The following is a 14,525-nucleotide window of genomic DNA, read 5'->3' on the forward strand; positions in this document are numbered from 1 at the left end:
GGTAAGCAGTCCTTTATCTGCCAAGAAGAGCCTGCCTTTTTCTAAACTGCTTTGAGTTAAGAGAATCACTACTTATGAAACCAAGCTATCTACAGGGATGGACATGATGGTGAACAATTTTAAAAAGAGTGTGGTTATTCTGTCCTGTTACTCAAGATGACAGTACATAAAAGGTGGATGGTATACAGAGATCTGGATCTTCTCAAAAAATACATTGAGAGAGACCCAGATGAAATAACAGTGGATAAGAAAGTTGAATACCTCCCACAAAGTTGTTGAGAACACAAGATCTATATGGCCATTAATACAGGGGGACAAGGAATTTAAGGTGCATTATACATGGTGCGATTTGAACTACCGATATACACTATATAGTCAATATTGGTAGAAAACATAGTGCATATAGTGTAGGGATATGGTGCAGTTTGTACCCGTCTCCTTCTGTGCATCAGTCAATGGGTACATCCCCTAGTGTCAGACCTCTAGTGCCAAGAGTCACTCGGAGGCGGAATCATATGATGTAAGATCCTGTTCCTCCATCTCTGGGGGAGAGACAGTGACACACTGAGACTGAGAGACGGAGTCCTGTGTGTACAAGTGTGCAGAGCTAAGACTGGGAGCAGATCTCAGCTACAGAGACTCACAGTGTTCCAGTGCATGCATCATCTTCTTTTCTCTAACGTCCTAAGTGGATGCTGGGGACTCCGTAAGGACCATGGGGAATAGCGGCTCCACAGGAGACTGGGCACATCTAAAGAAAGCTTTAGGACTAACTGGTGTGCACTGGCTCCTCCCCCTATGACCCTCCTCCAAGCCTCAGTTAGATTTCTGTGCCCGACGAGAAGGGTGCACACTAGGGGCTCTCCTGAGCTTCTTAGTGAAAGTTTTAGTTTAGGTTTGTTATTTTCAGTGAGACCTGCTGGCAACAGGCTCACTGCATCGAGGGACTAAGGGGAGAAGAAGCGAACTCACCTGCGTGCAGAGTGGATTGGGCTTCTTGGCTACTGGACATTAGCTCCAGAGGGACGATCACAGGTCCAGCCTGGATGGGTCCCGGAGCCGCGCCGCCGGCCCCCCTTACAGAGCCAGAAGTGCGAAGAGGTCCGGAAAAATCGGCGGCAGAAGACGTTCCTGTCTTCAATAAGGTAGCGCACAGCACTGCAGCTGTGCGCCATTGCTCTCAGCACACTTCATACTCCGGTCACTGAGGGTGCAGGGCGCTGGGGGGGGCGCCCTGAGACGCAATAAAACATGACAGAAATACCTTACATGGCAAAAAATACATCACATATAGCTCCTGGGCTATATGGATGCATTTAACCCCTGCCAGAATATACAAAAAACCGGGAGATAAGGCCGCCGTAAAGGGGGCGGAGCCTATCTCCTCAGCACACTGGCGCCATTTTCCCTCACAGCTCAGTTGGAGGGAAGCTCCCTGCTCTTCCCTGCAGTCACTACACTACAGAAAAAAGAGAGGGGGGCACTAATTAGGCACAGTATTAAAACATACAGCAGCTATAAGGGGAAAAACACTTATATAAGGTTATCCCTGTATATATATATAGCGCTCTGGTGTGTGCTGGCATACTCTCCCTCTGTCTCCCCAAAGGGCTAGTGGGGTCCTGTCCTCTATCAGAGCATTCCCTGTGTGTGTGCTGTGTGTCGGTACGTTTGTGTCGACATGTATGAGGAGAAAAATGATGTGGAGACGGAGCAGAGTGTCTGTAACAGTGATGTCACCCCCTAGGGGGTCGACACCTGAGTGGATGTACTGTTGAAAATTACGCGACAGTGTCAGCTCTATATAAAAAAAACAGTGGTTGACATAAGACAGCCGGCTACTCAGCTTGTGCCTGTCCAGACGTCTCATAGGCCGTCAGGGGCTCTAAAGCGGCCGTTACCTCAGATGGCAGATACAGACGCCGACACGGATACTGACTCTTGTGTCGACGGTGAAGAGACAACCGTGATTTCCAGTAGGGCCACACGTTACATGATTGAGACAATGGAAAATGTTTTTATACATTTCCGATAATACGAGTACCACCAAAAAGGGGTATTATGTTCGGTGAGGGAAAAACTACCTGTAGTTTTCCTGAATCTGAGAAATAAAATGAGGTGTGTGATGAAGCGTGGGTTTCCCCCCGATAACAAATTTTTTAAAAAGTATTGGCTGCATACCCTTTCCCGCCAGAGGTTAGGGTGCGTTGGGAAACACCCCCTAGGGGGGATAAGGCGCTCATACGCTTGTAAGAACAAGGGCTCTACCCTCTCATGAGATGGCCGCCCTTAAGGATCCTGCTGATAGAAAGCAGGAGGGTATCCAAAAAGGTATTTACACACATACTGGTGTTATACTGCGACCAGCTATCGCCTCAGCCTGGAGGTGCAGTGCTGGGTTGGCATGGTCGGATTCCCTGACTGGAAATATTGATATCCTAGATAAGGATAGTATATTATTGCCTATAGAGCATTTAAAAGATGCATTTCTATATATGCATGATGCACAGCGCAATAATTGCCGACTGGCATCAAGTATAAGTGCGTTGTCCAAGTCTACCAGTAAAATGGTCAGGTGATGCTGATTCCAAACGGCATTTGGAAGTATTGCCTTTGAAAGGGGACATTTGGGGTCGGTCTTTTAGACCTGGTGGCCACGGCAACAGCTGGGAAATCCACATTTGTACCCCAAGTCGCCTCTCAAAATAAGACGCCGTATTATCAGGCGCAGTCCTTTTTTGGCAAGCGGACAAAAGGTTCCTCTTTTCTGCTCGTGACAGAGGGAGAGGAAAAAGGCTGTAGAGATCAGCCAGTTCCCAGGAACAGAAACCCTTTCCCGCCTCTGCCAAGCCCTCAGTATGACGCTAGGGCTTTACAAGCTCAGGCACGGTGGGGGCCCGTTCTCAATGAATTTCAGTGCGCAGTGGGCTCACTCGCAAGTAGACCCCTGGATCCTTCAGGTAATATCTCAGGGGTACATATTGGAATTCGAGACGTCTCCCCCTCGCCGTTTCCGAAAGTCGGCTTTACCGACGTCTCCCTCTTGACAGGGAGGCAGTTTTGGAAGCCATTCACAAGCTGTATTCCCAGCAGGTGATAATCGAGGTACCCCTCCTGCAACAGGGAACGGGGTATTATTCCACACTATTGTGGTACCGAAGCCAGACGGCTCGGTGAGAACGATTCTAAATCTAAAATCTAAAATCTTTGAACACTTACATACAGAGGTTCAAATTCAAGATTGAGTCACTCAGAGCAGTGATTGCGAACCTGGAAGAAGGGGACTACATGATGTCTCGGGACATCAAGGATGCTTACCTTCATGTCAAAATGTACCCTTCTCACCAAGGGTACCTCAGGTTATGGTACAGAACTGTCACTATCAGTTCAGACGCTGCCGTAGGGATGGTCCACGGCACCCCGGGTCTTTACCAAGGTAATGGACGAAATGATATCCCTTCGAAGGAAGGGAATTTTATTTATCCCTTACTTGGACGATTCCCTGATACGGGTAAGATCCAGGGAACAGTTGGAGGTCGGTGTAGCACTTTCTCAGGTAGTGTTGCGGCAGCACGATTGGATTCTCAATATTCCAAAATCGCAGCTGGTTCCGACGACTTGTCTTCTGTTTCCTAGGGATGATCCTGGACACAGTCCAGAAAAAAGGTGTTTCTCCCGGAAGAGAAAGCCAGGGAGTTATCCGAGCTAATCAGGAACCTCCTAAAACCGAACCAAGTTTCAGTGCATCAATGCACAAGGGTTCTGGGTAAAAATGGTGGCTTCCTACGAAGCAATCCCATTCGTTAGATTCCACGCAAGAACTTTCCAGTGGAACCTACTGGACAAATGGTCCGGGTCGCATTTTCAGATGCATCAGCGGATAACCCTGTCACCAAGGACAAGGGTATCCATCCTGTAGTGGTTGCAGAGTGCTCATCTTCTAGAGGGCCGCAGATTTGGCATTCAGGACTGGGTCCTGGTGACCACGGATGCCAGCCTGCGAGGCTGGGGAGCAGTCACACAGGGAAGGAATATCCAGGGCTTAGGGTCAAGCCTGGATACATCACTTCACATAAATATCCTGAAGCTAAGGGCCATTTACAATGCTCTAAGCTTAGCGAGACCTCTGCTTCAAGGTCAGCCGGTGTTGTTCCAGTCGGACAACATCATGGCAGTCACCCACGTAAACAGACAGGGTGGCACAAGAAGCAGGAGGGCAATGGCAGAAGCTGCAAGGATTCTTCGCTGGGCGGAAAATCATGTGATAGCACTGTCAACAGTATTCATTCCGGGAGTGGACAACTGGGAAGCAGACTTCCTCAGCACGACCTCCACCCGGGAGAGTGGGGACTTCACCCAGAAGTCGTCCACATGATTAAAAAACTCGACAGGTATTGCGCCAGGTCAAGAGACCCTCAGGCAATAGTTGTAGACGCTCTGGTAACACAGTGGGTGTACCAGTCAGTGTATGTGTTCCCTCCTCTGCCTCTCATACCAAAGGTACTGAGATTGATAAGATGGAGAGGAGAAAGCACTATATTCGTGGCTCCGGATTGGCCCAGAAGGACTTGGTAACCGGAACTTCAAGAGAGGCTCACGGAGGATCCGTGGCCTCTACCTCTAAGAAGGGACCTGCTCCAGCAAGGACCCTGTCTGTTCCAAGACTTACCGCGGCTGCGTTTGACGGCATGGCGGTTGAACACCGGATCCTGAAGGAAAAAAGGCATTCCGGATGAAGTCATCCCTATCCTGATCAAAAGCCAGGAAGGATGTAACCGCAAAAACATTATCACCGCAATTGGCGAAAATATGTTGCGTAGTGCGAGGCCAGTAAGGCCCGACGGAGGAAATTCAACTGGGTCGATTCCTACATTTCCTGCAAACAGGAGAGTCTACGGGCCTGAAATTGGGGTCCATTAAGGTTCAGATTTCGGCCCTGTCAATTTTCTTCCAAAAAAGAACTAACTTCAGTCCCTGAAGTTTAGACGTTTGTAAAAGGGGTACTGCATATACAGCCTCCTTTTGTGCCTCCAGTGGCAATTTGGGATCTCAATGTAGTTTGGGTTCCAAAAGTCACATTGGTTTGAACCACTTAAATCTGTGGAGTTAAAATATCTCACATGGAAAGTGGTCATACTGTTGGCCCTGGCCTGGGCCAGGCGCGTGTCAGAATTGGCGGCTTTATCCTGTAAAAGCCCTTATCTGATTTTCCATTCGGACAGGGGGAATTGAGTACTCGTCCTCAGTTTCTCCCTAAGGTGGTTCCAGCGTTTTCACCTGAACCAACCTATTGTGGTGCCTGCGGCTACTAGGGACTTGGAGGAATCCAAATTGCTGGATGTTGTCAGGGCCCTGAAAATATGTTTCCAGGACGGCTGGAGTCAGGAAATCTGACTCGCTGTTTATCCTGTATGCACCCAACATGCTGGGTGCTCCTGCTTCTAAGCAGACTATTGCTCGTTGGATTTGTAGTACAATTCAGCTTGCACATTCTGTGGCAGGCCTGCCACAGCTAAAATCTGTAAAAGCCCGTTCCACAAGGAAAGTGGGCTCATCTTGGGCGGCTGCCCGAGGGGTCTCGGCTTTACAACTTTGCCGAGCAGCTACTTGGTCAGGGGCAAACATGTTTGCTAAATTCTACAAATTTGATACCCTGGCTGAGGAGGACCTGGAGTTCTCTCATTCGGTGCTGCAGAGTCATCCGCACTCTCCCGCCCGTTTGGGAGCTTTGGTATAATCCCCATGGTCCTTACGGAGTCCCCAGCATCCACTTAGGACGTTAGAGAAAATAAGAATTTACTTACCGATAATTCTATTTCTCATAGTCCGTAGTGGATGCTGGGCGCCCATCCCAAGTGCGGATTGTCTGCAATACTTGTACATAGTTATTGTTACAAAAATCGGGTTATTATTGTTGGGAGCCATCTTTTCAGAGGCTCCTCTGTTATCATACTGTTAACTGGGTTCAGATCACAAGTTATACGGTGTGATTGGTGTGGCTGGTATGAGTCTTACCCGGGATTCAAAATCCTTCCTTATTGTGTACGCTCGTCCGGGCACAGTATCCTAACTGAGGCTTGGAGGAGGGTCATAGGGGGAGGAGCCAGTGCACACCAGTTAGTCCTAAAGCTTTCTTTAGATGTGCCCAGTCTCCTGCGAAACCGCTATTCCCCATGGTCCTTACGGAGTCCCCAGCATCCACTACAGACTATGAGAAATAGAATTATCGGTAAGTAAATTCTTATTTACAGTGGGATTCAGACTGCATGGCTGTGCAGTCCTCCATGCTTCACCACCACAGACATCTCCTGATAAGTACCACTACCTAATGCTGTTACCTTGTGTGATATATGGGCTCCTGATTACAGATAGTGTTACATCGGAGTCACCTGTATACATTAAAAAACCTGTGTTACTGTTTAAGTCACAAAGTGAGTGGACTGACGTCACTGCACCAGATAGCCCAGAACACTCTGCCAATATATAGCCCTTTGTGTATACACCTTGCAATACCGATGCGCAGTCACATGAGGTCGGTATCGCAAGAAAAATAAACTGTGCAGGCAGGTTAATTTTGACTAGGAAGTGTACAATCTATTTACTAGTACCGGTTGAGTATTCCATATCCAAATATTCAGACATACGGAATATTCAGAAATACAGAATTTTGTAGTGAGATAGTGAAACCTTTGCTTTCTGATGGCTCAATGTACACAAACTTTGTTTAATACACAAAGCTATTAAAAAATATTGTATTAAATGACCTTCAGGCTGTGTGTATAAGGTGTATATGAACATAAATGCATTCTGCACTTAGGCTTAGGTCCCATCGCCATGAAACTTCATTATGGTATGCAATTATTCCAAAATACGGAAAAATCAGATATCCAAAATACTTCTGGTCCCAAGCATTTTGGATAAAGTATACTCAACCTGTATAGTCAAAATTGTACATAGCCAAAATTGCAGTGTGTGTCAATATCGGTGGATCTGGGCTCCGGGGAAATCAAGGGAAAGCGCAAAGTCAAAATCGGTCTTTAAGCAGAATCGCACAGTATGTATGCACCTTAAGAGGCCTCAAACAATTTAAGGTGACTGGACTAGGATATCACAGAACAGGTCATAGCCTCTACACAAATGCAGAAGAAAAGTGGAGGATTTTACAAATGCACGGGGTGTATGACCTACTGACATATGACGGCTGGTAAACACTTATCAGACAGGACATTAGTATGTCTACTTCAGGGACGTGCAGACAGAGGAGGCAGTGCCTCCCCTGCCAATGATTAAAATAATATAAAGAAGATACTTATGACGCATATTCTGTGTCATAAGTATCTGCTTTATATTAATTTAATCACATCCCCTGCCTGTGTGTGTTTGGGAGGCACTGATCGTGGTGCCTCCCGGTGTGAATGGGTAAAGGTATGGGAGCGGGGGGCGGGGGCGGGCGGGTCCTAGCAATGGGCATTAAAAGCTCATTGAAAATACATGAGTAAGCGGCACCATTAGAGGTGCCGCTTTCATACAGGGACGTGCTTTCAACCCATGAAAGCACGCCCCTGTCAGTGAGGCCACAGTGATTGGCCAGCGGATCCATCACTGGATCCGCTGTCAATCACTGTGTGGTCGCGGCGGAGCAGAGTTTGGCAGCAGAGCTGTACCAATTTCCAAAATGGCGCCTCAGCGTCATTTTTGAAATTCAAGATGTCCCCCGCGAGCCAATCACGGCTCGCTGCGTCATCGCCCCGCCCCCTCCGGCTGACTTATATAAGTCAGCGCGAGGGAGCGGCTGTCAGTCCGACAGCGGAGGAAGAGCAGAGAAGAGCTCCTGAAGGCAGAAGACGCCGTAAGTCCTGGATGGGCTGCGGCTATGCAAAAGAGTTTAGCAGCCGCCGCCCACCAGGTGAAGACGCTGGAAGCCCTGGGAAAGGCGTCGGCCATGCAAAAGAGTTTAAAGGCCGCCGCCTCCCAGATGAAGATGCCGGAGGAAGACGCTGGAAGCCCTGGGGAGGTGGCGGCCATGCAAAAGAGCTTAAAGGCCGCCGCCCCGAGGTGAAGACCCTGTCAAATAAACTTTTTTTTTTTTTTTAAAGACAGGTGTGGTGTTTTTATTTTAATATTTTCTTTACAGGTGGACAACAGGTGCCAGCAGGCCATTTATGTCCGGGCATGCTGACACTTGTGGTTCTCCAAGTGCCAGCATGCTAGGGCAGGCTTGCTGGGACCTGTAGGCCACCTGTAAAGAGTAATATTAACAATGAACCCCGCACCCACTGCCACCAGGGGTGCGGGGCATAGCACTGGGTTATCAGCCCAGTGCTGGTTATTGCTCGGGAGGGGGACCGCATTTTTATTTTTTGGGGTCCCCACTTCTTGAGGAATTCCAACCCTGGGCTGACTAGTTTGGAGGGGGCAGATTAATGCTATGGCAGGGGGACCCCATACAGAGTGTCTTCTCTGCTATGGCATTATCCCCCCTGGCTGGTTCTGCCTGGTGCAGGTTTCACCAATGTAGGGTGGGCTACACTCCCCCCCCCCCCCCCCCCACCCCCACTCTATTGCGGGGCCGGGGGGGGGGGGATTGTTAGCTGCTCACTGGTCTACTTAGATATATTGAATAGTCCCTACCTTTTTCTAGGTGTCTCTGCACATAATAGCCACATTGGGGGGGGGGGGGGGGGGGGCGAAATTGCTTTAAGTCCTGCTGGTGCCGCCTATGGAGCTATCGGGGATCTGGTGACCGATCACAGGGAGGCTACTTAAGGTAGGATGTGTGTCATTTTCATTTATGTGTATCCTGATGACGGGTTGTAATTAAAACCCAAAATGTTGAAAATGCATGGGCTGTGTTTGAATTCTGTTATATTAGTCCCATGAGTGACACTACTTTTGACTACATCCTGTATATACACACAGGTATACATATACACTAGAGACCAAGGGGGTAATTCAGACCTGTTAACTCCTCTGCGAATTTGCAGAGGTTTGCAACTAGATAGTTGCTGCACAGAGTGAATACCCGCCCTGTGCATGTCTGCATACACCTCGCAAAAATCTCTGCAAATACCGGTCAACTGCAAATCCATTTGCATCTCACTCACCATTGAATGATTTTTCCAGCCTGTGCGTAGCCCAGAACCTACTACAGTGCGATAGAATCAGGGTGATCGGGGCTGGAGCTGACATCACGCACCTGCCCCGAACACACTTGGGCACGCCAGTGTTTCTTCCCCGACACTCCCAGAAAATGTCCAGTTACCACCCCTCAAACAACTTGCATACGCCTAGCAGTCAAAAAAGCTGCTGAATTTTCATTGCAGTTTGGCTTCGAGCGCACTATGATCCGTACACATGCGCAGTCGACCGACAATCAGCCACCTTTCCAATTCGCGCAACAGCGATCAGATCTGAATCGGGCCCTAAATGTAATAGCCTGTGAGAAGCAGTAAGTGCAGAACTATGTGCGAGTCTGGCCAGATTTTTAAAGCGCCAATCATTTACACTGCATATCCAACCTGGTTATGCCATGTAAATGGGTGCAGCTTTAAAAATCCGGCCAGACTCCTACACTTCCTGCTTCTCACAGGCTATTAGATTTAGCCATTGGTCTTGAACCTGCAGCCCTCCAGCTGCTGTGGAACTACACATCCCAGCATGCCCTGCCTAAGTTTTAGCATGCCTCAATAGCAAAACGGTGACAGGGCATGCTGGGATGTGTAGATCCACAGCAGCTGGAGGGTCACAGATTGAAAAACCATGGTCTAAGTGGTGTATCAGACTATGAGGTGTATGGACCAAAGCTTGGAGAGAGATCAAATACCCACCAATCAGCTCCTGTCATTTTTCAAACACAGGTTGTAATCTTACAGTTAAGACGATTGGTTGGTACTTTCTCTCTTCTCCTCATCACTCCAAGCTTTGATACATATCCCCCTTTTACTAGTGTACAAGTAAATATAAATACTACAAGTAATAATTTCTCTCCTATAAAGTGACCGAGTGATTGAAGAAATAAAATAGCGAGAGCTGCAGACAGACAATTAGTCTCACCTTCATGCCTACTGTATGCACCAGAAATTAACGCTACTATTGCTAAGGATCTCCGTCAATAAACAAAGCAGCAGGGCACGCTTACCAATCACTTGGATAAACAGGAGCATAGCTGTGCCATCATTTATTTTTAAATGACAGTTAAACTAAGATGTAGAGAGCTGAAAACAATACTGTATGAAGAATCCAGCTTTTCAACTGTCAGGCCAAGATTGTGCACCACCATTGGTGTCTCCTCCAGTAATCCAGCTTTTCAACTGTCAGGCCAAGATTGTGCACCACCGTTGGTGTCTCCTCACTGGACCATACTAAATTCAGATTCTGAACCAGGAGACAGAGATGGAACTGTATCACCACAACAGACCTGAGACAGTCTACAAAAGCTTAAGAAGTCTCTCAGCGGGGAGCTTGCAAAACATTCAAAACTCATATCTGACTTCCAGGCAGAAATAATCGGCAAGAGGAAACCTAAAATTAAGGAATGCGGCTCAAGGCCTCAAGTGACCAGAATATGCTAGACTAGAAACTGTTTCCCTAAAATATGCTGCAGAAAATCAGTAAATGTGTTGTAAATAATGTTTACATAAGGGCATTCCATCCTGGAAGCATCACCATCAATGAACAATGATTATGCTGAAGCATGGAATACTGGTATAAAATATAGTATAGTGTAGAAGGAATACAACCTTTCACGTGAAAACTTATTGTTGGCAGGGGGCAGGCAGGTTGGCGCAGGAGTGGGATGATGGTATGCATCATTGAGGCTCCTCCCCCTGCTATACAATGCAGAGATTACCAATATTGTAAAGCAGGAGGCGTGGCTACATTAATGAGATTCAGTGAGAATCGCACCATCGGCTGACCTGACCGTAGTATGCCTTAAAACTACGGTGCCTTGAGGACCGAGTTTGTATAACAATGGTTTACGACAGTGGTTCTCAACCTCGGTCCTCAAGTACCCCCAACAGTTCACGTTTTCCAGGTCACCTAGCTGGTGCACAGGTGTATTCATTACTCACTGACACATTTTAAAAGACCCACAGGTGGAGCAAATTATTTCACTTGCAATCCTGTGAGGAGACCTGGAAAACACGAACAGTTGGGGGTACTTGAGGACCGCGGTTGAGAACCACTGCTTTATGAGATCAGGTGGAATAATATGGGACTGGGAAGAAGAGACAATAAAAAAAAAAAAAAAAAAAAAAACACCACCACCACAACAAACCACCATACAGCTATGGTTGGAACACTGCTCTCTGGAGTGAGTGCATCAGTCACTGGTATACAACTAAAACAAGGATAGCATCGGACTATCCATAACACAACCCCTCAAAAAATATATACTATATATAGTTACTAAATATATATAGTTACTAAAAATATTTTAAATGCATTTTGGGTACTTTGGGGTTGTTGACATCAAAAATGAAAGTCGTTTTTTTCATATTGGCTGTAGTTCTTTAGGTAATGGATACACTAAATAAGCATACCTTCCAACTTTGTGGATGGAGGAAGCGGGACTCCAGCGCAGCGTACCCGCGCTCACCAGGAAAAAGAGGGCATAGCCTCAGTAAAGGGGTGTGTGGCTTAATGGTAGTCGCATTTGCGAGCCACGCCCCTGTTTTCCGTCACTATTGGGGCATGGCCAGCGCTCTGTGAGCTGCCGGCCATGACCCCAGTCTCTTTGGTCTCCGTGAATAGACGCTGTGCGCATGCGTCTATTCACCGCTGCTCTGCTAAGCAGAGAAATGAATGACAGGAGCCTCCCAACTGCCCCCCCACCCCCCTCCCCACACTGCGGGACACTGCGGCTGAGTAGGACAGCGGAACAGTCCCTTCTTTTGTGAAAATCGGGAGGTATGAATTAGTATGGAATTTAGCCATAATGTGTGCTTATGGGTTTGTGTTTTTTATAGTGCTTTTCTTATTTCTCATCCACGTACATCAAAAATTAGAGCCATTCTAGCAAAAAACTGATGTGATATTCGGAATCAGAACCAAAATTACTCTATTATGATTGGCAATAGAGTGAAGTGATGATTGGTGCTGGGTACACCTAATTGGTGTGTGTATCCGGCAATGGTGCGATGTGACAACACAATACATTGCACAAGCTATACACACTGCACGATGCATCATTGCCTGATGCCATTGTTCCCTGGGTTGTCCCACTGGGCATGCAACACACCGGACAGGATGACCCTGGGAACGAACTGTGGCAGTGCGCCATTGTGGGTACACACTGGGCTATGTGGCTGATATATCGTTTCAATCTGTGTTGGAAGAATATATCGTCTGCTTAATTGCCTAGTGTGTACCTGGCTTAAATGTGTGACTGCCAACAAATTGGGCAGTCTCCTGCACATTTCAGGAGAGCAGACAAATAGGACTTTCAGTAATGGAGAGGAATGCATTCAGGACTATCTGGGTGGGTTGGGTATGGCTTTCCGGTGTTGGAGATCATGGCGGTCAGCATACAGACCGCGGGAGCCCAGCAGCAGAAAACCGGCAGGGGGGCCAGCGCAACAAAGCCCCTTGCAGGCACGGTGGCGCCACAGGTTACTTTCCCACTTTGTGGGTGTCGTGGATAATCATGAGTGGGAATAGTCCCTGCTAGTCGGCATGGCGACGGTCAGGATTTAGAGGGTGTGGCATGTAGCAGTCAGTATTGTGACCGGCGGTCTCCTGACTACCGGTCACATAACTACATCCCATCTGGGTAGCAGCAGAAAAGGAATGAACTTCACTAGCATACTTCTCCAAAACACATCTACGGGTGAGTTGTTTGGCATCTAGTTATCCCGGGCTCTACGTCTATACCCATTAAGGAGCCGGCTCATCCATCTGATATTGTGAGAAGGAAGGGCCATTAGTTATTATATGAAGGGCCATTAATAAGTCCTGCACCTCCCTCACATCAGTCTTGTTTACCTTATCTATCGCATGCCTAAACTAATTTTTGTTTTCGTAACCATTCATTACACAACCTAATAAGAAGTAAACCAAGATTACCACCCTGAAAAGGCTCAGAACTTACCCCAATGGGCTGCCCCTTTTCACTCATCAAATTAACACCTTTGAACGGGAGAGATCGGCTCTGCACTCCGGCAAATTCCTTAAGCGAAATAGTTGTGCTTCCAATAAATCTGATAAAACAAAATCACTGCATAAGCATCATTCTGCACTTGTACAAAAACAAACACTATTGGTAATCTAAAAAGGAATACATTGTCATAATACACTAAACTCCTGCATCTCAAATCACGTTTGATAAAGAAAAAAGGAACAACTCTACCATCAGTAATGTGATATACATTATTGCAGTTATCATGGATTTCCAATTCTACCTCTAGAACAGATGCAAAAAACACCACCACCACCACATGTGGATTATGCTGTTTGATCCCATGTGTAAAGCATGTCAGATATCATGTTGGAATATACCAGTGACGTGCGGTGAGGTCACTGGTTGGGGAGGCACTGACAGCTAACAAGCCCCCCCCCCCGGAAAAAAATAAAAAAAAGTGTGGTCCCCCAACACATCAGGAAAACCAGCACTAGGCAGAACCAGCCAGGGGGAGTAATGCCATAGCAGGGGAGACCCTCAGTGTGGGGTCCCCCTGCCATAACATTAATCTGCCCCCCAGCCAGTCAGCCCAGGGTTGGAATTCCTCAGAAAGTGGGAACACCAAAAAATAAAAATGGAGTCCCCCCTCCCGAGCAATAACCAGCACTGGGCTGATAGCCCAGTACTATGCCCCGCACCCCTGGTGGCGGTGGGTGCGGGGTTCATTGTGTGTTAATATTGTTCTTTACAGGTGGCCTACAGGTCCCAGCAAGCCTGCCCCAGCATGCTGGCACTTGGAGAACCACAAGTGCCAGCATGCCCGGACATAAAGGGCCCGCTGGCACCTGTAGTCCACCTGTAAAGAAAATATTAAAATAAAACTCCACACGTCTTGAAAAGAAGCTTTATTAATCTGGGTCTTCACCTGGGGGCTGCGGCCTTTAAGCTCTTTTGCCTGGCCGCCGCCTTCCCAGGGCTTCCGGCGTCTTCACCTGGGGGCGCCACCCCCCCCCAGGGCTTCCAGCGTCTTCACCTGGTGGGCGGCGGCTGCTAAGCTCTTTTGCATAGCCGCCGCCCAGCCAGGACTTCCGGCCGTCTTCTTTCTTCAGGAGCTCTTCACTGCTCCTCCTCCGCCGTCGGACTGACTCTCCTCCGCCTCGCGCTGACTTATATAAGTCAGCCGGGGGGCGGGGCGATGACGCGGCGAGCCGTGATTGGCTCGCGGCGGCCATCTTGAATTTCAAAAATGACGCTGAGGCGCCATTTTTGAAACTGGAACCGCTCCGCTGCCAAACTCTGCAGGATCAAGGTAATTTTCCGCCGCCGCAACCCGCCGCCTGCTCCACCACCGCATCCCGCCGCCCGGACCATCGACGCATCCAGCCGCCCGCACCTCCTCCGCCAG

General features: G+C 48.0%; 1 protein-coding gene across 6 annotated transcripts in view; it reads right to left on the minus strand.

The window, feature by feature from the left end:
- The window catches only part of MYOF (myoferlin), a 255,570-nt gene that overhangs the window by 117,376 nt on the left and 123,669 nt on the right, over window positions 1–14,525 (minus strand). For all 6 annotated transcript variants that reach the window (XM_063962066.1, XM_063962070.1, XM_063962068.1 and 3 more), the window contains exon 4: window positions 13,091–13,199. In XM_063962066.1, coding sequence (XP_063818136.1) covers window positions 13,091–13,199 — 109 coding nt within the window. The remainder of the gene's footprint in view (window positions 1–13,090; window positions 13,200–14,525) is intronic.

Source organism: Pseudophryne corroboree, chromosome 3 (assembly GCF_028390025.1).
Source record: "Pseudophryne corroboree isolate aPseCor3 chromosome 3, aPseCor3.hap2, whole genome shotgun sequence".
Taxonomy (NCBI): Eukaryota; Metazoa; Chordata; class Amphibia; order Anura; family Myobatrachidae; genus Pseudophryne; species Pseudophryne corroboree.